Source organism: Hydra viridissima, unplaced genomic scaffold, assembly GCF_058129835.1.
Source record: "Hydra viridissima isolate aposymbiotic clone 2 unplaced genomic scaffold, HvirCarnegie_v1 scaffold_6, whole genome shotgun sequence".
Taxonomy (NCBI): domain Eukaryota; kingdom Metazoa; phylum Cnidaria; class Hydrozoa; order Anthoathecata; family Hydridae; genus Hydra; species Hydra viridissima.
This window is the reverse complement of record NW_028324305.1, coordinates 7767160-7789101: the sequence shown is the minus strand read 5'-3', so window position 1 is coordinate 7789101 and position 21942 is coordinate 7767160. Positions and strand designations below refer to the sequence as shown.

The 21942-nt window shown below is 30.8% G+C and overlaps 3 protein-coding genes, 1 long non-coding RNA gene and 1 pseudogene across 10 annotated transcripts in view; 4 read left to right on the top strand and 1 right to left on the bottom strand.

Moving 5' to 3' along the window:
- LOC145190308 (transformation/transcription domain-associated protein-like) overlaps positions 1–8980 on the top strand; it is a 101074-nt gene extending 92094 nt beyond the window's left edge. For 2 of the 5 annotated variants that reach the window (XM_090090246.1, XM_090090250.1), the window contains 16 exons: positions 33–994; positions 1108–1532; positions 1879–2341; positions 2477–2650; positions 2731–2852; positions 2970–3650; positions 3730–3859; positions 4075–4335; positions 4443–4650; positions 4758–4950; positions 5143–5433; positions 5581–5745; positions 5843–6077; positions 6351–6547; positions 6714–6819; positions 6983–7186. In XM_090090246.1, the coding sequence (XP_089946372.1) occupies positions 33–994; positions 1108–1532; positions 1879–2341; positions 2477–2650; positions 2731–2852; positions 2970–3650; positions 3730–3859; positions 4075–4335; positions 4443–4650; positions 4758–4950; positions 5143–5433; positions 5581–5745; positions 5843–6077; positions 6351–6547; positions 6714–6819; positions 6983–7092 (4723 nt within the window). In that variant the 3' untranslated portion in view covers positions 7093–7186. Of the gene's footprint in view, positions 1–32; positions 995–1107; positions 1533–1878; positions 2342–2476; positions 2651–2730; positions 2853–2969; positions 3651–3729; positions 3860–4074; positions 4336–4442; positions 4651–4757; positions 4951–5142; positions 5434–5580; positions 5746–5842; positions 6078–6350; positions 6548–6713; positions 6820–6982; positions 7187–7476 lie in introns of those variants that run through there. The other 3 variants (XM_090090249.1, XM_090090248.1, XR_016453306.1) reach the window with 3 other exon arrangements.
- Positions 7487–8980, top strand: LOC149886848 (uncharacterized). The gene has a single exon (XM_090090254.1). It carries the CDS (start codon positions 7487–7489, stop codon positions 8960–8962), a length of 1476 nt encoding a protein of 491 aa, XP_089946380.1. The 3' UTR covers positions 8963–8980.
- Positions 8981–9193: 213 nt separating this feature from the next.
- On the top strand, positions 9194–12472 carry LOC149886847 (solute carrier family 35 member B1 pseudogene; annotated as a pseudogene). The gene has a single exon (XR_016453310.1). The product of XR_016453310.1 is annotated as a solute carrier family 35 member B1 pseudogene (transcript).
- LOC145189730 (major facilitator superfamily domain-containing protein 6-like) lies at positions 10693–12472 on the top strand. The gene has a single exon (XM_080066387.2). It carries the CDS (start codon positions 10693–10695, stop codon positions 12385–12387), a length of 1695 nt encoding a protein of 564 aa, XP_079922513.2. The 3' UTR covers positions 12388–12472.
- Positions 12473–15480: 3008 nt separating this feature from the next.
- LOC149886846 (uncharacterized) lies at positions 15481–21901 on the bottom strand. 2 transcript variants are annotated; one of them, XR_016453456.1, is made up of 3 exons: positions 21820–21900; positions 21046–21693; positions 15481–16953 (listed from the first exon to the last, which is right to left on the bottom strand). It is a non-coding gene; the product is annotated as an uncharacterized LOC149886846 (long non-coding RNA). The 2 variants fall into 2 exon arrangements; XR_016453457.1 differs by lacking the exon at positions 15481–16953 and adding an exon at positions 19863–20492 and having other exon boundaries at positions 21820–21901.
- Positions 21902–21942: the final 41 nt, after the last annotated feature.

Genomic DNA, 21942 nt, shown 5'->3' with positions numbered 1-21942 from the left:
ATTAAAGATATAATTACATAATATTAATATAGGGATAAATCTCTCAGTGGCAGTGAGCTGACTGCACGGTTGGAGCCAGCATTTTTGGCTGGACTTCGTAGTGTAAATCCATCAATAAGAATGAAGTTCATGGATGTTTTTGATAAAAGCATTAAGAAAAGAATTTATGATCGCCTTATGTATATTATATCTACACAAAATTGGGAGCACATGGGTAACCAGTATTGGATAAAACAATGTTTAGAACTTCTTTTTAACACAGTTCAGGTTGATAGAAAAGTAGTATGTAGTAGTAATTACAGCAGGCTACCTTCCTGTTTATCTGTACTTCAAGAATCAAATCAGCCAGAAGCATTAAAAATTTTAGATAAGTATAACCAGAAGAGAAATATTGAACGGAAAGGAGAATTGTTAGTATCAATTAAAACATCTGATCAATATTTTGATGAAGATAAGTTCTTTTGTCTTTGTTCAACTAATTCAATATTAGAAAAATTAAATGATGTTTATGATGTTAACTTAGATATAAAAACTGATTTTAATTGTTTATTGCTCCAATTGTCACAAGTGCATGGAAAGTTTCTTAATCAGTTGCAAGATGTTAAAGTAGCTCCGTTTATAAATGCTATTTCACAGCTCTGCCATAGAAGTACTTTACTTGCTCATAAGATTTGGGTTGATATTTTTCCACAATTATGGGAGTTGTTAGATGAACGATACCAAACAGTTCTTTGTGGTGAGTTTGGTCCATTTTTATGTAGTGGTAGTCACTTAGCACAAACAGAAGGCTACCGGAGTGCAATCAATACACTTGTGGAAGGTATGTCACGGTGTGTTGGTCTGAATATTCGCCCTTGTGTTTTGAAGTATCTAGGTAAAACTCATAACTTATGGCATCAAAGTGCTTTAATGTTAGAGAACATGGCATTAGCATGCGATGATATGGTTTCTGTTAATCCACAGCTTCCTCTTCAACAGCCATGGTTAGATTTTGGTGAGTTGATTGTTAGCATGTTATTCTAAAAATTTACTTAGCAGTTTGAAAGAAAAATTTTTTTTTTTTTTAGAATGTTTGATCTAGTTTCTTTCTTTTTTACAATTACTTAGGACTTTATGAAGATGATGTTTCTGAAATACCTGTGCAAGAGACATTTGAATCATTAGCTGAAATGTATGAGCTGCTCTCAGAAGATGACATGGTAGCTGGGTTGTGGCAGCACAAAGCAAGATTCCAAGAAACTTTAACTGCGCTCTCTTTTGAACTCCAAGGCCTATTTGAACATGCACAAACATCTTATGAAGGTGCAATGTCAAAAGCACGAGAACAGTCAAACAACAGTCGACTTGATCCAAGGCTACTTTCAGAGCACCAATTATGGGAAGATCGCTGGGTTCGCTGTGCAAAAGAGCTAGGTCAGTGGGATGTTTTGATTGAATTTGGAAAATCTAAAGCACAGTCTAATGACCTAATAGTTTTAGAGAGTGCATGGCGTATACCAGATTGGCAGGCAATGAAAGAGGCTTTAACTCAGGTTTATGATTATTTTGCATTTTTTTAGATTTTCTTTACACAACTGTTCCTTAAGTATAAGTTTTTTTTTTTTAAGTTGATAAGATTTTAAAAGTTATTATACTTAAGGAATAGTTGTGTAAAATAAAATTTTTATCAATTGTTCTCATTATTATTTTATGGTATTTTAAATTAAATTTAAACATATTAATTTATAAATGATTTTTTAATTTTTAAACTTTATCTTTTTATACAATATTTTTAAACTTTATCTTTTTATACAATATTTTTAAACTTTATCTTTTTATGTGATAATTTAAGAAATTATGTTAAATTGAATTAATATTTAAAATTGTTTTCTTATAAAGGTTGAGATAAGTTTTCCTGAGGCTATAGCTTACCAATTAACACTTTATCGAGGTTATTTGAGTATATGTCATCCTGATGACCAAAATTTAAGTAATCTTGAAAAACTTGTTGATGCTGCATCAACACAAGCAATTAGACAATGGAGGAAACTTCCAAACATTGTTTCAGCAATTCACATAAAGATCTTGCGAGCAGCACAGCAAATTATTGAACTGCAAGAAGCATCACAGTTGCATGTCGGCTTGCAGCAGCAGAACATTGGAAGGATGTCCAGTTTACATGACATGAAAGCTACTGTAAAGACATGGAGAAATCGATTACCATTACAGTGTGATGATCTGCTGCACTGGAGTGATATATTTATGTGGCGGCATCATCATTATCAAGCCATAGTTGCAGCATATGAAAATCTCTCTACACAAATGTCTAATGAGGCCCAGTCTAATAATCATGCGATGTTAGGTTGGCTTTTAATCAAATTTTTTATCGCTGTTATCAATTGTTTAACAATTGTTCTTTTCACTTTATTATTATTGAGTTTTTAACACAATTTGTTAAATGTATTTAGCAACACAGTTACACAAAAATTGTTTATAGGGGTGCATGCTTCTGCCTGGTCTATAATATATTATGGGTATATCGCTCGAAAACATGCTCTCACAGGTGTTTGTTTGGACTCACTTAGTCGCATTCATACAATTCCTTCCGTTCCAATTGTTGATTGTTTTCAAAAAATTCGTCAACAAGTCAAGTGTTATCTTCAGATGGCTGGTATAAGTTACTACAAGCTGGCTTGACAATCTTTTTTTTGTGTTCTGATTTTTTTTTTAGTAATTTCAATGCATTTCTAGGTGTCATGGGCAAGACAGAGTTGCATGAGGGTCTAGAAGTTATCGAATCAACAAATTTACGCTATTTTACTAAGGAAATGACAGCAGAGTTTTATGCATTAAAAGGGATGTTCCTTGCTCAGGTTTATATATATATAAAAGTTTTCTTTGTTATAAAAAAGTTAAGTTATATAAACTTTTTTTTTGAAGAAACAACTAAAATTTATTCAACTTTATTAATGATACTTTGTGTTTTGCAGGTGGGTCGATCTGAAGAGGCTAATAAAGCATTTTCAGAGGCAGTACAAATGCATGATACTTTAGTAAAAGCATGGGCTCTTTGGGGCGATTATTTAGATAGTTTATTTGTTAATGACCGAAATATGACATTAGGTGTATATGCATTAATTTGTTATCTTCATGCATGCCGCAGTAACCATGAGGCTAAGTGTAGGAAATATTTAGCAAGATCATTATGGCTGTTAACTTATGATGATGACAAAGCCATTCTTGCAGACACATTAGAAAAGTACTATATAGGTGTTCATCCAGCTCATTGGTTAGCTTGGATTCCACAGCTATTAACATGTCTTGTTCGAAAAGAAGGTCAAAGGGTTTTAAATTTGATTTTCTCCATTGGTCGTGTATTTCCTCAAGCTGTCTATTTTCCAATACGAACCCTCTACTTGACATTAAAGATAGAGCAGCGTGAAAAGTACAAGCTAGGTTTAGTGCAAGGTGGCAAGACATCTCCAGGTTTCCCATCTGCATCTTCAGGAATGAATGTTGCAACAAGTTCAAGTGAAGATGATACAATATCTAAAATTGTCTCCAACTCAGTGTCAGATTCAACTGTTGATGAAAGTAGTTTAAACTCAATGAATAATGGTACATCTGCACATAGTGACATTGTTGCTACACCAGCCACAATTGCTGCTAGGGTGGGTTATGCTTGTATTTTTTTGTTCTTTAATTATTGATGTTGCTTTTATCTTAGTCAAAATTTTATGAAATTTTAAGTTAGCAGCATCCTCTACTGTAAACTGTACAGCAGCTACTTTGAGTTCAACAAGTTCAGCAATAACAACTGAAGCTAATGAAAAACTCCCCACCACTAAGCCTGCTACATTTCAAGCAAATACCAGTACTGGTTGGTTAATTTTTTTTTCTTAGTTTTTTATTTAAAAAAGAAAACAATTTTTATGTTTAGACTTTTAACAAAGTTCTGTTAACAGAATTATTATTAATTATTAAATACAATTATTATGAATTTAAGTATATGTGTCATGAGACTGTAGTAATGAAATTTATGAGATCTGAATCATGAATATTGTATATGATAAGTATAAAAGCAAATTTTTTTAGTATCCATTGTAACAACAGAAAGCAGCTCTGCCACAACTACAAATGGCAGCGGTGGATTAATTAGAGCTCCTCCTCAAATGTGGCGATGCAGTCGTATTATGCACATGCTTCGAGATCTTCACCCAACACTCCTTTCTGCATTAGAAGGTATTGTTGATCAAATGGTGTGGTTTCGTGAATGTTGGCATGAAGACGTTTTAAGGCAGTTAAGACAAGGCTTAGCAAAGTGCTATCAAGTTGCATTTGAACATCGAGGAAATAGTATGGAGATAGATTTATAGATATTTGAAATTTGTTAATTAAATTTATGAGTTTTTGTTAAATAACATTGTTTTAGATTTTTTAATTCTGAAAATTTTATATTACAGTTAATAATGCACAGATAACACCTCGCACTCTGAGTTTTGTTAACAAGTTGGTCAGTACATTTGGTATTGGTTTTGAAAGTGCTTCAAACATCTCACAGACTTTTTCGTCTGCTGCTTCAGAATCATTAGCACGCAGAGCTCAAATTACAGCTCAAGATCCAGTTTTTCAGAAGTTGAAAGGCCAGTTTAGTGCTGATTTTGATTTTAGGTATTTACAAGATATTTTATTTGTTTTGCTTTCTCATCATTTTCAATTTGTCAAAAATTTAGTAAAGTTTTCTTTTCTCATCATTTTTCTGTTTCTTTTTTTCAAAGTCAACCAAACTCCAAAAAATTACATGTGTTAATAATGAAGTTAAAAAAATGGATAAAGATCTTAGAAGCAAAAGCAAAAGTGATGCCAAGCTCTTTCCTTCTTGAGGAAACATGTCGTTTCATCAGTAATTTTTCACAATCGACTGCAGAAGTGGAACTACCAGGGGAATTTCTAATGCCAAAAGCTACTACAGTCAGTTTTAAAATTTAGTTATTCTTATTTATAATTAAATATTTAAGCTATAAAATCTTGATTTTTAAGTAATATAAAACCTGTTTGTCATAAAATCCAATAAAGAAATTAATGGCATCATAATATTTTTAGTAATTTTTCTTCTCTACTAAATAAGTTATATTTAGCAATATCTAACTTTTTTCCCTATAGCATAATGCCTTTTATGTACGCATCTCTAAGTTCATGCCTCGTGTAGAACTTGTTCAACGCCATAACTTTTCTGCAAGAAGGCTTACAATACGAGGACATAATGGTAAACTATATCCATATCTTGTTGTTAATGATGCTTGGCTAACAGAATCAAGACGAGAGGAGAGAGTCTTGCAACTTATGCGAATGCTAAATCATTTCTTTGAAAAGAGAAAGGAAACTTGTCGTAGGGGTTTGCAGTTTACAGTACCAAGAGTTGTTGCTGTTTCACCACAGATGAGGCTCATAGAAGTATTATATTTTTTAATGATGTTATTGCAAAATTTTTTTATTCTTTAATTTAGTGTAGGTTACATTTTTAGAAAAATTATGTTTTTGTGTAATAGATGGTTATAAAAGGTTCCTTTAAAAATGTTTGCAGAAATCTTTTTTACACAGGACAATCCTTCATTTATATCTTTGAATGAGATTTTTAAAGAAGGCTGTGAGAAACGAAATTTAGATTCTGAGCATCCTATTGTTGTTTACTATGAAAAACTGGCTCAAATTCAAGAGAGAGGTTATGCTTTCAACCATCAATCTCTCCGAGAAATACTAAAAGAGGTTCAAAAATTTAAATGTTTAAATTTGAATTATTGTCAATTGTTCTGGTACCCGTTAAACTAGGAGCATTCCAATTACACAAATTTAAATTGTTTAGATCCAGACTTCTTTTGTACCTGAATCCATGTTCAAAGAATGGGCGTTATATACGTATCCTACTGCTACTGAATATTGGACATTTAGAAAGAAGTTAACTCAGCAAGTTGCTTTAGCTGGTCTTATTGAATTTGTTTTGCATTTGACTCGCTTAGGTCCTGAAATGATAAATATTGCACGAGATTGTGGAAAAGTCACTTTTAATTACTTCAGATTTGATATTGATGATATTAAAGGTTTTTTAATCTTTTATCAAACTCTTTATAATAATTTTTTATTGAACCATTTATTTAACCCTTTAACAAGCCTTTAGAAATTTTGTAAATTATTTCGATTTTATAAATAACTTTGCTAATTTGTTAGAAAAAGTTTAAAGTTAGCTTAAAGTTAGGTTTTAAGTTTTAATAAACATTTCACAAATCTTAATAAAAAAATTTCTTACCTTTGTTCTGCAATGTTTTTATGTACATTTAAAAGATACAAAAACCAGGGGAATACTATTTGTTCAGGTGAACTTGATGCTAATCGTCCAGTACCTTTTCGCTTAACACCAAACCTTTGTGAGTTCATTACTCCTGTTGGTGTTAATGGAATAATGACCCATTGTATGATAGCAGTGTCAAGGTGTCTGGTTCAGCCTCAGTTCAGCATTAGCAGCTATTTCAAAGTTATATTAAAAGATGAGCTTATTGCATGGAATAAAAAGGTTTGTTTTAATTTTTGATTTTTTTTTTTAGTTGTTTATCATGACATGCATGATTGGTTAGTTGTGTTTTATTTATTGATCTTTATTTATAAATAAATCTTATGTTCTAAATTTACTTATAATCTTATTAAGCAAGCTAATCATAATTCCATTTGAATATTAACAGAAGCAAGATGAGCAAAACCTTTCAACAAACCAATCAGAAATGAACAATGACCAACTTATAATATTGGTAACAAATGCAAGTAATGCGATGCTAACAAGACTTCAAAGTGAGAATTCACCCCACCCCCGGCTCCCGCTTTCCTTTCTTTTGTTTTTTCTTTTTTTTCTCTCTCTTTTCAACTGTTTATATATATATATATATATATATATATATATATATATATATATATATATATATATATATATATATATATATATATATCGTTTTAGATTTAGCAATCTTTGAAAATGCTGAATCCAAAGTTTCCACTCTAATATCTGCAGCATCAAATCCTGACAACACTTGTCGAATGGATCCTGCTTGGCATCCATGGCTGTAATGGAGTCAGTTGTTTGATTCTTTATAAGAAGAACAATCTAGAGTAATATAAAACTATTTGTATTTATTATACGTTAAATGGATCTTCTGAAAATTAATTTTTTTTGATTTTTTAATGAAGATTTAGAGGAAATCATCTTTATGCTTTTTATGTTTAAAGTTTTCAAATCAGGGGTTCATCTTAGTAAAGGTTAAAAGTTGATTTTTTTTCTTCTTTAATTTACCAAAAACTTTAATCAAAAGTCTTTTTTCTTTTGATGCTAACTTTTATATTTGCAGTTTGTGTTTTCGTGCATAAAATACTTTTATTTGGTTTTCCAAGAGTTTCTTTTTTAAAAAACGTTTTCTTATTTTAAAGAATAAAAGTTTTTCTTTTCTTTTTCAGTTATAATAAAATGACGCCACACGTTTTTTATCACCTATCTTCAAAATTAGCTTTAGTAGTTCTTCCGCGATTTCGTTGCTTATCAACTAGTTTCATTTTACACAAGAAAGCAATTCAAAACGTCAAAAATCAAGAGAGCAAAACCACAAAAGAAAGAAAGCACCATTTGAATGAAGATCATGAAGTTACTCTCTTAGCTGATGATTGTTTTAGAAATGAACAAAATGACATCTTATCTGAAGATAAATGTAAGATAGTTCATAAACTTCGAACTAATGTTTCGCAGATTTTTGGATTCAGTTTGAATGTGTTGAATAAGCGTTTAGAAGCAATCAGAGATTCGGGGCTTTCAAAAAGTGATGCCATGCAGTTGGTTTTATCAATACCAGCTTGCTTTGAAATATGCAATCCAAATTTATTTCGTGTTGTGAGATGTTTTAAAAAGTACGATTTGCCAGTTTTAACACTGCTCCGTACAAACCCGTTTCTTGGAAGCATCGACTCGTCAATTTTGGAGGAAAACCTAAAATTATTAGATGAAAAGGGCTTAAAATCTAATTTACTTAATGCTATTTTGCAGAACCCTACGCTTTTGTGTTACCCTTTAACATCTGAAGCGCTAGAAAATTTGAAAAGTCTTCACAGATTAGGATTAGATCAGAATAAGTTATTGGAAGCATCTCTTTACGACCCAAAGTTGTACTCAGTGGAAGATAATTCTTTAAAGGACATTTTAGGTAGTGTCACCTCTATCAATCTATCTGATGTTAGTGATTTCCTAGCATCTTATAACATAGAATTAGAGCGCATTTATTGGCTTTATCCAGAGTTTCTTTTTAGCTCCAAGGAAAAACTAGAAGCATGCTTAGATAAAGTGCTCTCTTCTCCGTTTTTTCTTGATGCTGAAAATCTTGAAAAACTTTTACGGACCAGACCAGATGTCTTTCTTTCACTCTCCGATGAAAAAGTGACAATGGTAGTAAAGTATATTGAAAAAATAAGTACAGTTAAAAGCAGAGCGTTTAGGCTTCTCACTGAACGTCCTGAAATTTTTCGTTACCCCGAAAAATTTAACAGAAGATGCGATTTATTTAAATCGTATGGTTTCAAAGAGGCTGACATTGCTCGTTTACTTGCAGTCAAAGGAGGACCTAATTGTTTTGTTGATTGCGACGATTTCTCACACGATTCTATGAATGAAATTCTGGATTTCTATATGAGCAACAAAGATTTGTCACCTGTTCAATTAGTAGTATCTGCGCCCATATGTCTTGCAAAAGCACACTTTCCAGTCATAAAGCAGCGTTTTACTTACATGAGACATATTGGAATGATGAAAATTATTGCTCCGAGAAAAGTAAATTCCATCAAAGGGAAAGCGACTCTTCAAAGTATCATCAAATGTGAACGCGAAGAGTTTGTTAAAATTTGCCAAAGAACCATGGAAGAATACGATAGATTTTGTAGAAGTTTTAAATATCCGTGATAATTTCATTTTTATAAATTTTGTTGTTGTTTTTCTTGTTGTCATTGGCATTTTAAAATAGTTCATTGTTTAAAAAGTTTACGACGCGTCATTAAAAGGTGTATAATACCCAAATGTCTCTTGTTATAAATTATTTTGATCTTTTTTATGAGAAAAGGAACGTATTACTCTTTTCAGTTTTCTTTTCAGTTTTTTTTTCTTAATGACACTTTATTATTTTAGATTTTTTCAATGATATTGTTTAAACTTTTTGTTTGTTATGCTGGGGTATTTTGCGGCTTCTTTGCAAATGGCATATTAAATGAAATAATAACCACGAGATTTGGAAAAGAAGTATTCGATTTTTATCTGACGATGCTATTGGTACCGGCGTTGTGTAATTCTATTTGTGCCCGCCTTATTCTTTTAAAGAGGAGTTATTCAAAAGAAATGATTTCCTTTAGTTCAGGGGTGCCGAGAAAAATGTATTTGGTGTGCAGCATCCTTAACATGTTGTCCATGATATGTTCATTCTCCGCTTTGTTTTACATCAGTTATCCTACGCAGTTGATTTTAAAGTCCAGCAAACCTATTTTAATATTCGTCTTCGGATGGCTTGCTCATAAGAAAGAGTATCCCAAATATCGTTTTCTAAGTATATCACTAATTGTCATTGGTGTAATGACTTTTATGTATTATCAATATAACATGAAAATAGATTTGTTGAGTCCAGAAAAGGTTTTTCGCCGGAATTTTCAGTACGGTTGGTTGTTGGTGTTAATATCTCTAATTTTAGACAGTCTTCTGGCTTCAACACAAGATCTAATGAAGCGAGATTTTTCGATCGAGGCACATGAACTGATGTACTTTACAAATAAATACTCGTGTTTTCTTTTGGGTGTTGCTTTATTGTTATCAAACGAGTCCAAAGGTTTTTATGCACACACAAAAAAGTATCCTTCTCTTTTGCTCTACACTTTTTTGTCCGGTGTAACTTCTGCTTTTGGTCAAAATTTTATTTATTTTAGTATAGCTTGGTTTGGTCCCTTAACTTGTTCAGTTATAACGACCACTCGTAAGTTTTTTAACGTGTTATTATCTGTTTTTATCTTTTCACATCACCTGGATGTTAAACAGTGGATGAGCGTTCTGCTGATATTTTCAGGTCTATCTTTTGATATTTGGATTCAGCATTTTTTATAGTGGTTTCGATTTTATTGCTCGTTTGATTATTTTAATAGACATCTATTCGAAAATATTATCTCGATATTGTTTGAGGAATAAAAAAACCTGCGAGTTTTATAAAATGCATTTTCATAAAATCTGCACTGAAATATTTAAATTATTTAAGATATTTGTGTTTTTTTTTTTTTTTCGTTACGCGAAAATTAGACGATCAGTTTTTACACTTTTAATACTAATATATTTTTGTTTGTTTGTTTTTTGTTTGTTTTGTTTTGTTTTTTTTTGTTTTTTTTGTTGTTTTTTTTTTTTCTTTTTATCAAAGTTAACTTGTTGAAAACCAAAAAAAGGTTTTGAGAGCTGCTGCCAAAATTTTCTCCTAGAACTCTCTTTGTTCTCCAAAAAATGCGTTCGTTCATCCGAGCGTGACTTACTCAATGGTTGTGTAGCTTATTTGCAGCAACACTTCTAAGCTAAGTGCAATGCATAGAAAACAATACTTTTTATGTGAGCAAAAAGTACGATGTTAAATTTGTATTGACCTCTAAAGTTGTTTTTTTGCTCGGAAAATGAGCGAGGGGCTTCGAGCAAAAGAAAAGAAAGGCTGCTTTTCAAAACTGTTTGCAGGATGCAAGTGTGCTGATGTGAATAGGCGATTGCTTGTCTCGAAGCTCTTTTACTTTTTCTACTGGTCAGCTTATGGCTCCTTCTTCCCATTACTTGCAGTTTATTACAAACAAATTGGAATGAACCCATCACAAAGTGGTTTGTTGGTAGGAATGCGACCTTTAATTGAGTTTGTAAGTGCACCATCGCTCAGCTCACTAGCTGATAGATTGAATATAAGGAAAGTAATGCTCATTTTTAATTTACTTTGCTGGATAGCTTTCGTATTTCCACTGGGAATGATCAAACCTTCAGATAAAACATGTCATCGTTTTATTATGCTCGCCAAAAACATAACAGAGTTTACCTCGCAAGAAACAGATGAAGTAAACGAGTTCTTGAAGTCAAACACACCACATGAACCTCAAATCAAGCCTCACAGAAAAAGTAATGTTGTGTTTAGCGAAGAGAGTATACATCAAATCTTCTGGGTGTTGCTGTTTTTAACTATAGTTGGTGAGTTTTTTGCATCATCAGCTCCTACTTTAGCAGACACAGCAACCTTAAATGCACTTGGTGATAATAAAGAACGATACGGACGTCAAAGGATGTTCGGTAGTTTAGGCTGGGGATCTGCAATGTTTACCGTAGGATTTGTTATAGATGCTTTACCTATGTATAAAGTTTGTGATGAGCCTATAAGTAAAGACTACACGTATGCTTTTTATTTTTTTATCGTGTTAATGAGCATCTCATTAATAATCGCTACAAGATTTAACTTTAGCAATGCGGATGACGCCGATGAAACTTTGCATGGAACACCTCATGACGTGCTAAAAATCTTTATGAAACCAAACTATTTCATGTCAGTATTTTCAGCCTTCTATTGTGGTTTAGGAATGGGTTTATCTCGTGTATTTTTATTCTGGCATTTAGAGGACTTAGGTGCTCCTCCCACATTATTTGGTATTTCATCCGCTATGGATCATCTCTCAGAAACAACAACTTACTTTTTTATAGAATTTCTGTTGCAGAAAGTAGGCCACGTACAAATACTTGGTATTGGACTATTAGTAAACTTTATACGATTTTTCTGTATATCATATATGGTAAATCCTTGGTTAATTCTACCTTTAGACGTACTACAAGGTTTTTCACACGCAGGTGTTTGGGCGGCGCTGACTAGTTACTTAAGTAGAGCAGCTCCGAAAGGGTACAGAGCTGCTGTCCAAGGTATCTTGCAAGGTTTTTACTATGGGCTTGGAAGGGCAGTGGGAGCTATTGGCGGTGGTGTCTTAACGCATTACTTTGGTACAAATATTGTGTTCAGAGTTTATGGTATTTGTTCACTTCCAATTTTTCTTCTCTTCGTTATAGTTGAAGTTGTTCATCATAAAAAAAGCAACGGTCCAATATTAAAAATTTCTAAAAACACTGATGAACGCACAAAAACTGACGGAAATATGGGAAATGATTCTAATTCAATTCCCAAAAATTATGAAAAACTTTCGGATGTTTCTTCCAATAGTTTCAAATTAAAAGAGGAAAAAAAGACGCAAGTAGGAGACATTGAGAACATTAATAAAGATATAGATTTAGAAGAAAAATCCACTGATTCTAAAGAACATCCTTTGCTGACATCAGAAAGGATGATGTAATATAACTTCATTTTGTAATTAGATTTTTTAGATTCTTTTGTAAAAATGCTTATTTCTTTTTCATCAAAAACGTCATTTTTATAAAGACTGCTGTTCTTCTAATGATAGGTATGTATATATATAATTGTGTGTGTGTGCGTGCGTGTGTGTGTGTGTGTGTGTGTGTGTGTGTGTGTGTGTGTGTGCATGCGTGCGTGTGTTTGTGTGTGTGTGTGAAAAGAAATCTATATGTATGAAAGAGATCTTTATCTGACACAGACTCTGTGTTAGACTCAGAGAGAGAGAGACTGAGAAATGTTCTTAGTCTATTACAGTTTTACGTCTCACTCTTTTTATAAGGAAATCAAGTGTAAGGAAGTGTAAAGAAGTGGCTTGAAAAATCTTTCATGAAAACTTTTAACAGTCTGTTGATTCATTCCAATACAATCTCATTTCAAGTTATCAGGAAAATTATAAAAAAAAACATGATTGACCTACTTTTATTGTACAAACTCTTTTGATTTCAAATTCAAAACTAGAATTCAATAATGTTGAAAATTTCTTAGAAATTGTCGTTTTAGTCTTTAAAAATAGTTTAAAAGTTTACAGCAGAAAAACATTTTTAATAGAAAAATGTTTTCAATCGGAAAGCAGAGCAAAAATTAAACGTTTTGTAATAAAAAAAGCCTCAACTTTCTAGAAACGCCATATTTAAAGCTAACTTAAACATATAACAGTTTTTGACTGAAATACTTTGGGGGTTGATAAGTCGCTCATAGAATGATCTCTTAAATGTTCTTGGTATGTGTTTGTTGTAAGAAAAATAATATGCGACATCTGAACTAGAGTAAAACAGAATTTACAAATTAAGAAAGTTAAAAAGTGTTAACCTCTATAGGCCTATTTTAAGGTAGAATGAGTTGATACCCAGACTTCCAACTGCTGCTGCTGCTATTTATTTTAGAAAGCTTTTATCAAGCGTACTAATCTTCCTCTATCAACTGACTCACTATGACAGCAACGACAGGACACTATGTTTGCTGAAGTTAATTTTTGTTGAGTATATTTTAGCGTAATCACTATAATTGGTGTCATTAAGGAGCAATGCCAGTAATTATCATTCGGATATAAAATTTGCCGACTTAAAGGTTTTTAACCTCGTTTAAAAAAAATTCCATAAGTTTGAAATATCTGCAAAATTTCCAAAAACTTCTAATAGAGAAAGGAGTTTCAAAAAAATATATGATTTATTAAGAAAAAATAACTTCGATCCTGTTCTATACAAAAGGGCGGTATTTTATTTGTGTCTTTTTAAGTAGTTTTTTCTGTAGAAAACTTTAATAAGGCTTTATCACAAAAAGAAAATTTAATAAAATCAAGTGGTTGAAAACAACTCAGGGTTAAATACTCCCCATCTTCCCCTTGTATTCTGTTTTAAAACTTACTTATACTTTGTTGGGTTAACAATCATCTTACATCAACACAATATCATCACGAGGTTCTTCAATTGATGATTAACAAACAATGGAACTGCATAGACATTTTAACATGTCATTCTGGTGGAGTTTTAAATAGAATGCCAAATAATCATTTAGACTCCGATGCAAGATGAAAAAAATCAAATAATCCCAAATTATTGTTGGAACAAAATCAGGACATGCACCCAAAAGAATTCAGTGTGTAAACTATGATACCAAAAGGCCGTTGTGCAATGCACAGAAAGGATGATAGCTGTCTATAAGAATTTTCTGTTAGCGTTGATTATGTTTTGTTTTATGAGCGTCAAAGTGACAGAACTGAGGGAGAATTTATACTGAAGATAAATATTTACTGACAAGTAAAGCTAAATTGATGAGGTTTTGACAGTTCCTTGTTTGTGTCTTAATTGGTTTATACATTTTAAAGAAAATCAAAAACAGAGCATGTTGCAAGAAAGCACACATTTTGTGTCTTTCTTGTGTCATTTATTATTTTGGGAAATCATCAAAAAACGCACGTCCAAATTAAGCAAGTTTTACTACACAAAGCTTAACTGATTTTGGAATAAAGCTCACAGCAATAAAAATAATTTTAGAGCAGATGTTTACAAAGTTCACCCGAAAATTTTTGCACAGCAATAAAGCCAATTCGTAATATTTCAATTAAAAAGAAGAGTCGACCTCTGTGATCACATGGTCAATTTGTAATATTTCAATTAAAAAGAAGAGTGGCCTCTGTGATCACGTGGTCAAATCAATCAATATTTAAGGAAACAAGAAATCAAAACAAAAATGAAAAACTTATTTTTCGCTTATTTTATTATTATTTTTTTCTTATTTTTCATTTAATATATAAATGTATGATTATTTTGATTACGCATAAAATAGTGTAGAAATTTAATATTTATTATAGACCTATAAAGAATTTAATAAAAGGTTGAGTTTTTTAAACATTTGAAATGTATATCTGGTTTTTTTTCAGCAAGTTTAAATGGTTTAGCAAAGAAGTTTCATGCATGAATGAAAATAAAAAAACCTTTAATTCTGGCTACATTCTGTTTCATACCGTAAAAACTTACCCTGTAAATATTTTCAGCGATTTCAGTTTTATCTGCCCACATGGTACTCCTTTTTAATCAACCTCAAAAATTTTTTTATCAACATACCTCAAGAATTTTTTTAAGAAAAAACTTGAATAGTATTTGCCATAACAACATACTTCGTTGCTCTTGAACATATTTTGTTCCAAGAGGTAAACTACTGGTTGAATTTTAGCAGCAGCAGTAGCAGTTAAAAATAAAAGACTTGTGACGTAATAATCTCTAAAAGATAATGATGTTGATTTTATGCGAGTTTTAAATGAGATAAAACAGCCCCTTAACTCAAGAGGAGGAAATGAAATCGACGGATCTTCGTCATTTACCAAAATGAAAAAAAAAAAAAAAAAAGAAAAAATCTAAAAAAAATCACTTTTTTGTGTGAACATTTTCTAAACAATGTAGTAGTTCAACTTTTTATTTCAAAACAGTATCACAGGTGTGGGTTTCGGATTTAATGCAAAAAAAGTTATTCATCTGAAATTTTTCCTTTCTTTTACATCTTAAAAATATCTTAATAAAAATAGATAGTTTTTATCTTTCAAATAGGTTCACATGACTATTTTTTGTAGTAATTATTTTTAGTAGCGTTTAGTTAAATACTTAAGCATTAAGCATTAATACTTAAGCATGGTACTGTTAATCGATTTTCTTTATTCAAAAAATTTATAAAAATCTTAAACTTTGCGCAAAGATGAAAATATTTTTAGGATTTTTCCGGATATTATTGATTAAACAGATGCACTGATGATGGTGATGCACTGAAATGTCTGCGACAATATGCTGATAAGCGAAGATAATATAGATTTGTTGCAATTTCGGATTTTTATTACAGATTCGCTCATTTAATCTTTTCAAATTTGTCTGTATAATTTCTTGGATTGCATGATCATCTGCTGCCAGCGAAAAAGGGTTTTAGTATTGCTGATTAGATTCTTGAAAACTGTTGCACATTCATTATATAATTAATTAGTGATTTCTGTTAGTTCGAAACTTAGTTGTAAATTAGAAAGTTGAAAACTTCATACAGGTGATTTGAACACAACAGTCCACAACAGTCCGATCAACGTGGAATATCGGATGAGGATTACGATTATGAAAATGTTTAAACTTTGCAATCTGTTGAACATGACTTTTGACGTGAATTCACTAATGCGAATGGACTGTTTCAAACGATTGGTAGTACACATCAATCTTACCGAAGGCGACTATTTAATAGCAGTTTAATTTAATAGCAGTTTACCGAAGGCGACTATTTAATAGCTAGAAATTTAAAGACTACCTCACAACCGAATACAACATCCTTTCATACAAGTAAGGCACAGTTAAAAGAAAACTACAACCATGTTAAGAAACCAAAAGTAGGACTTGTACGGAGATATTTTGGATTTTTTTTAAAGAAATATAACACATAGTATATTCTCGAACTTTACAATAATTATAATATTGTGATTTAACTCTGACCATCAACACATAACATCTTGCGAACGATACGCTTTATTTATCCATTTTAAAAAATGTAAAAGATATTTTATATTTCAATGTTTGGAAAGAGATCATTTTTTATTAAGAGGATAAGCGTTGTGGATGATGACCTAGATAAGTGTTTGATTGATTTATTACTTACTTACGTCACTAAAAAAACAAATTTTTTTTGTGGAAATTTAAACTTTCAAAATGATTGAAGACCTGCAGACAACGAAGGTTGAAGGTTTTTAAAAACTGAAGCTAAATTTTTAGTAAGAATGATAACAAAAACTGATTAAACTTTATGAAACTGCTTTTCTTCAAATTCGAGAATTTTTCTTTAAACAACGTTTTTGTTAAATAAAACACAATTGCTGAACTTCACTTTTTAAGAAGAACTTTTCCGCTTGAGTACTTTTGATTAATTCATAATAAATTATCATCATAATGAACTCTTTTTGCTCGTTCTTACGATTTCTCTTTTTGATGACGTAATCTGTCGTTGTTCCCACGTACTTGTCGGTAATTTATTGACAAAAGAACATCTTAAAGTAAAAAAATAAAAAAGGGAGAAAATCATATTCTAATAAATACTCGATTGTATTGAGAAAATTACTGAGAGGAGATCAAACAGCTAAAATCCAATCCTTAAACATTAGAAGTATAAAAGACATTCACGTTGCGAGTAACGTTGCGAGTATTAAAATTTAGCTAAAATCTCAAATTAGTATGTGATGTAATCTTCTGCCATAGTATTTGTAAATCTTTGCTAAAAATGTCAACTGGCAACGCTCAGAGTTCTGAATTCATGTAAAAAAAAATGTTTTTATCGTTTCAGATTGATCTAAGAGAATACTCTATAACTATTTAGAAATTCATTTTTATTATTTACATCTATTACTTAAAGGTGTGATTTTATCATTACTTAGTTTCATTTTAAGTTTTTTCAACCTTTTTATGTGAAACTCATCATTTTTTATTTAAATTTTATAAAAAGAGCGCTACTATTGATTGATAATTGCATGGATATCTTACAGAAAGGGTTTTTAAACCAACGGTTAAACTTTAAGAGATTACTTGATCAAAAAATGACGTATTTTTGTGACTTGATGACTCACAGAAGGTCATTAATTCAGCCAAAACAAATATTTCTTCCCATTTAAAGGATATTTACTCCTGAATAAAATTGTTATTGCAAACGTAAATTGCTCATAGTATAACATATATTTATTTTGGCGGAAGATTGTCGGCTATATCAATGAAACATAACCAAACTAATCTTTATATACATTGAATATGCAAAGTACGCAAAGTATCTAAGCATGTGTCCGAATAACTTTTCACTCTTAATTTTGAATTTTAAAAGCCAAAGTTATATATGTACATGTGTGTGCGTGTGTATACTATATATATATATATATAGTATATATATATATATATATATATATATATATATATATATATATATATATATATATATATATATATATATATATATATATATAGTATACACTAATATATATATATATATATATATATATATATATATATATATATATATATATATATATATATATATATATATATATATATATATATATATATATATTTGGTCTAGGAATTAATTCGTGCGGTTTGACAAGGGATTACGAAACTAGCTTATTGTCTCAGCGTTTCGTTTAGCCACGCATGCGTGCGAAGATCACTGTTATTGCGCATCATTTCCATTATAAATCATTTGATTTAAGCGTAAACAACACTATTTTTAATTTAACTGATAATGTCGATTTTTGTTCCTGATAAAGTGTTTTTGCGGGGGATTCTTCTTCATTACTTTAACATGAAGAAAAGTGCTACCGAAAGTCATCGTATTTTGGTTGAAGTTTATGGTGACCATGCTCTAGCTGAGCGAACGTGTCAGAAGTGGTTTGCACGGTTTAAAAGTGGTGATTTTTGTTTGAAAGACCAAGAGCGACCAGGACAGCCGAAAAAATTTGAAGATGCAGAATTGGCAGCATTGCTCGATCAGGATTCTTGTCAAACGCAAGAGGACCTTGCAAAATCGTTAGGAGTTGAACAATCAACAGTTTCCTGACGCCTCAAAGCCATGGGTATGATTCAAAAAATGTCTCATTGGGTTCCACATGAATTGAAAGACAGAGACGTGGAAAGAAGAAAGACCATTTGTGAATTGCTGCTTGAAAGACAGAAAAGAAAGGGATTTTTGCATCGAATCGTTACTGGTGATGAGAAATGGATTTATTACGAGAATCCTAAACGAAAAAAGGCCTGGGTAAAGCCAGGTGAACCAGGTCCATCACAACCCAAACGGAATATTCACTGTGCAAAGGTTATGCTGTGTATATGGTGGGATATGAAAGGTGTGGTGTACTATGAGCTTCTGACACTTGGTGAAACTATTAATGGAGAACGTTATCGACGACAATTAATGCATTTGAAGCAAGCTCTGGTCATAAAACGACCAGATTGGGGTAACAGACATGATAAACTCATTTTTCAGCATGATAACGCTCGACCACATGTCGTAAAACCTGTCAAAAACTATTTGGAAAATGTCGGATGGGAAGTGTTACCCCATCCGCCGTATTCTCCGGATATTGCTCCTTCTGACTACTACTTGTTCGATTGCATGAATAACGATTTGATTGGACAGCGCTTCACTTCTTCAGAAAATATCGAAAAATGGGTCTCTGATTGGATCACTTCTAAGGATGAAGCATTTTTTCGACACGGAATTCGTAAATTGCCGGAAAGATGGGCAAAAGTAGTGACTAGCGATGGACACTATTTTTATTAATGTATTCATTCATTTAATTTTTGAAATAAACCTTCAATTTTCAATTAAAAACCGCACGAATTAATTCCTAGACCAAATATATATATATATATATATATATATATATATATATATATATATATATATATATATATATATATATATATATATATATATATATATATATATATATATATTTAACAAATATATTTATGTTTACAAAGACATGTATGTATGTATGTATGTATGTATGTATGTATGTATGTATGTATGTATGTATGTATGTATGTATGTATGTATGTATGTATGTATGTATGTATGTATGTATGTATGTATGTATGTATGTATGTATGCATGTATGTATGTATGTATGCATGTATGTATGTATGTAGTTCATGAAAACTACACTAAAAAGCTTAAGCATATGAATTTTTTTGACTGAAATTTTTTCATAGCAACAAACCTTTTGCTTAAGTGTTTATCAGTTAAAAGGAAGCAAAAAAAAAAAAAACAATATGCACAGAAAATTACGCCGCAAAACCACAGTGATTTATTATGCACATTCAATTTTTAAATATTTAAACAGGATATATAAACTTCCCAACTTAGCAATATCATTTGTTGAGTAAGTTTATGAAAATATATGGGTTTAGTAAATTAAAAACTTGAAATATTTTACAGAAATAAAAAAATTTATGAATTAACAATAAGCTCTAAAAAAAGAAAAAGAAATAAACTAGAAAAACTAAACCTCTAGAAAATTAAAAGAATTTTTTTTGTTTTATCAACAATTTTTAATTTAGTACAACTCAGGTCAAGCCGAGGTTCAATCCCGCAAAACTCGAACCCACCTTGTAAAAGAGGATTTTATGCAAATTATCTCTTAATTACAACAAAGAGTCAATTAGTTCAAAATAAAAAAGAAAGTAAAAGATTTGTCAAATCAAAAGTAAAACTACTGAACGCGTCTTGTTTTTTGTTTATGAAACGTATTTCTATCAAAATGCAAAGTTCCATATTATTTAAAATAAAATGTCCCAAGCAATTTTTTTTAAATATTCAAAGAATTTTACTTACTGTCAAAAACGCAAAAAAAAAAACAAAACAAAAAACAAGATAGTTCATTGATACAAATGCTAAGCGACATGTAGCCAGAAGTTCAGTACCGTAATATTAAAACAGCGATGGAACTTGCTTAAAAAGAAACGTCGTATCGAACTCTCTTAAAAACTCTTTTGTTAAGAATTCTTTGATAGATTCCAGATCTCTTTCAATATATTCAAAGTTCTTTAATTGAATAAAATTTACAAATAATTTTAAGCTTAAAATCAAAAATTGCAGTTTTCAATTAAAAATAGTTATAAAATTTGTGTTAGAAAGTGTACTTTAAATTCCTTATCTTATCTTCCCGCTGAAACTCTGTGAAATCACTGTGAAATGAAGAGCTGTTTTAACAAGATAAATGTCAAGAAGTACACATTATTTGAACATAAGTTCTAGCGAAGTTGAATTTCACAAGTTTTGAAGTCAATTTTCATAAGCAAATTAAAAAGCTTTTAATTGAGACTTTCTTTACAAAGTTATTTTATTATGAAGCAAGAATATCATTTTTTTTTTTTTCTTTTATTATTTTGGTAAAAAATTCCTTGTTATAAATCGCAACTTGTGCGCTATATTAAGCCTTGTGTAGTTTTAAAATATCCCACCATTATTAAAGACAAAGTTGAACGTAAATACAAAAAATCCCCTGTTTTTATCTGAAAAAACGAATAAGATCAGTGGTATTATATTTTAATTTTTTTTAAAGAAGCTTTTTAAAAACACTAACAAAGACACTTACTTGTAGGAAATAATCCAGACTTTTGGTATCTTTCGTCAATTTTAAATCTCTACAATAGTTTGAAGACTCAATAATGATAATAATAAATATTCCCATTTGCGGTGTTAAAATATTGTTTATGGTTTTATAATTAAAAGAGCTAATGTTTATTATGAAACTGAAAAAGTTAGTTAACTTGAATGAATGACTTAATTGATAAAAAAAATTTTTTTTCGTTCAATCAGCGTCAACCATCAGCATCAACACCAGCCATCAGCAACAATAGAACCAGTAACAAAAAATAGCAACAAAATGAAAAACCGCTACAGTTAATAACAAAACTCCGACAAAAGTTCACAACCCTAACGGAAGTAAAATGAAACAGCAAACTATTTGAAATAATATCATAAAATTATAACTAACTACTGATACGTTTCTTGATTTGTTGTAGCGTACAGTTTCTTTTTATTTGAAGCCGCAGCTCAGAATTTTTTTTTTTTTTTAAATGCCGACTTCTGTTCGTTCTGCTTAATTTCTTCAAACGGTATTTATTTAAGCGATGGAACATCACTGACGCCAGTTCACGTTTCTCAGACGTCTTGATGTACTGTGCTGAACTACAGCGGGCGCAATAGCTTTTACTCGAAATCGCTGAAACAAATCCAACACCTTTTTTTTAAAAAAAAAAAAAATTGTTAGAGCAAATAAGAATTGAAAGAACTAACAAAATATCAAATGAAAATGATGAAGTATGTAAAAATTTTATAACTTTGAAAGATAAAAAGATTTTAAAACCTCCGTATTTTACAAATTTACAACTAAAATGTTGTGTCGTCTATCGACGATTTGTTAATGTCTATCAACTATTGTAAAAGATGAATGTAATGTTTAATTTTAAAGACGTAAACGAATTCTGAT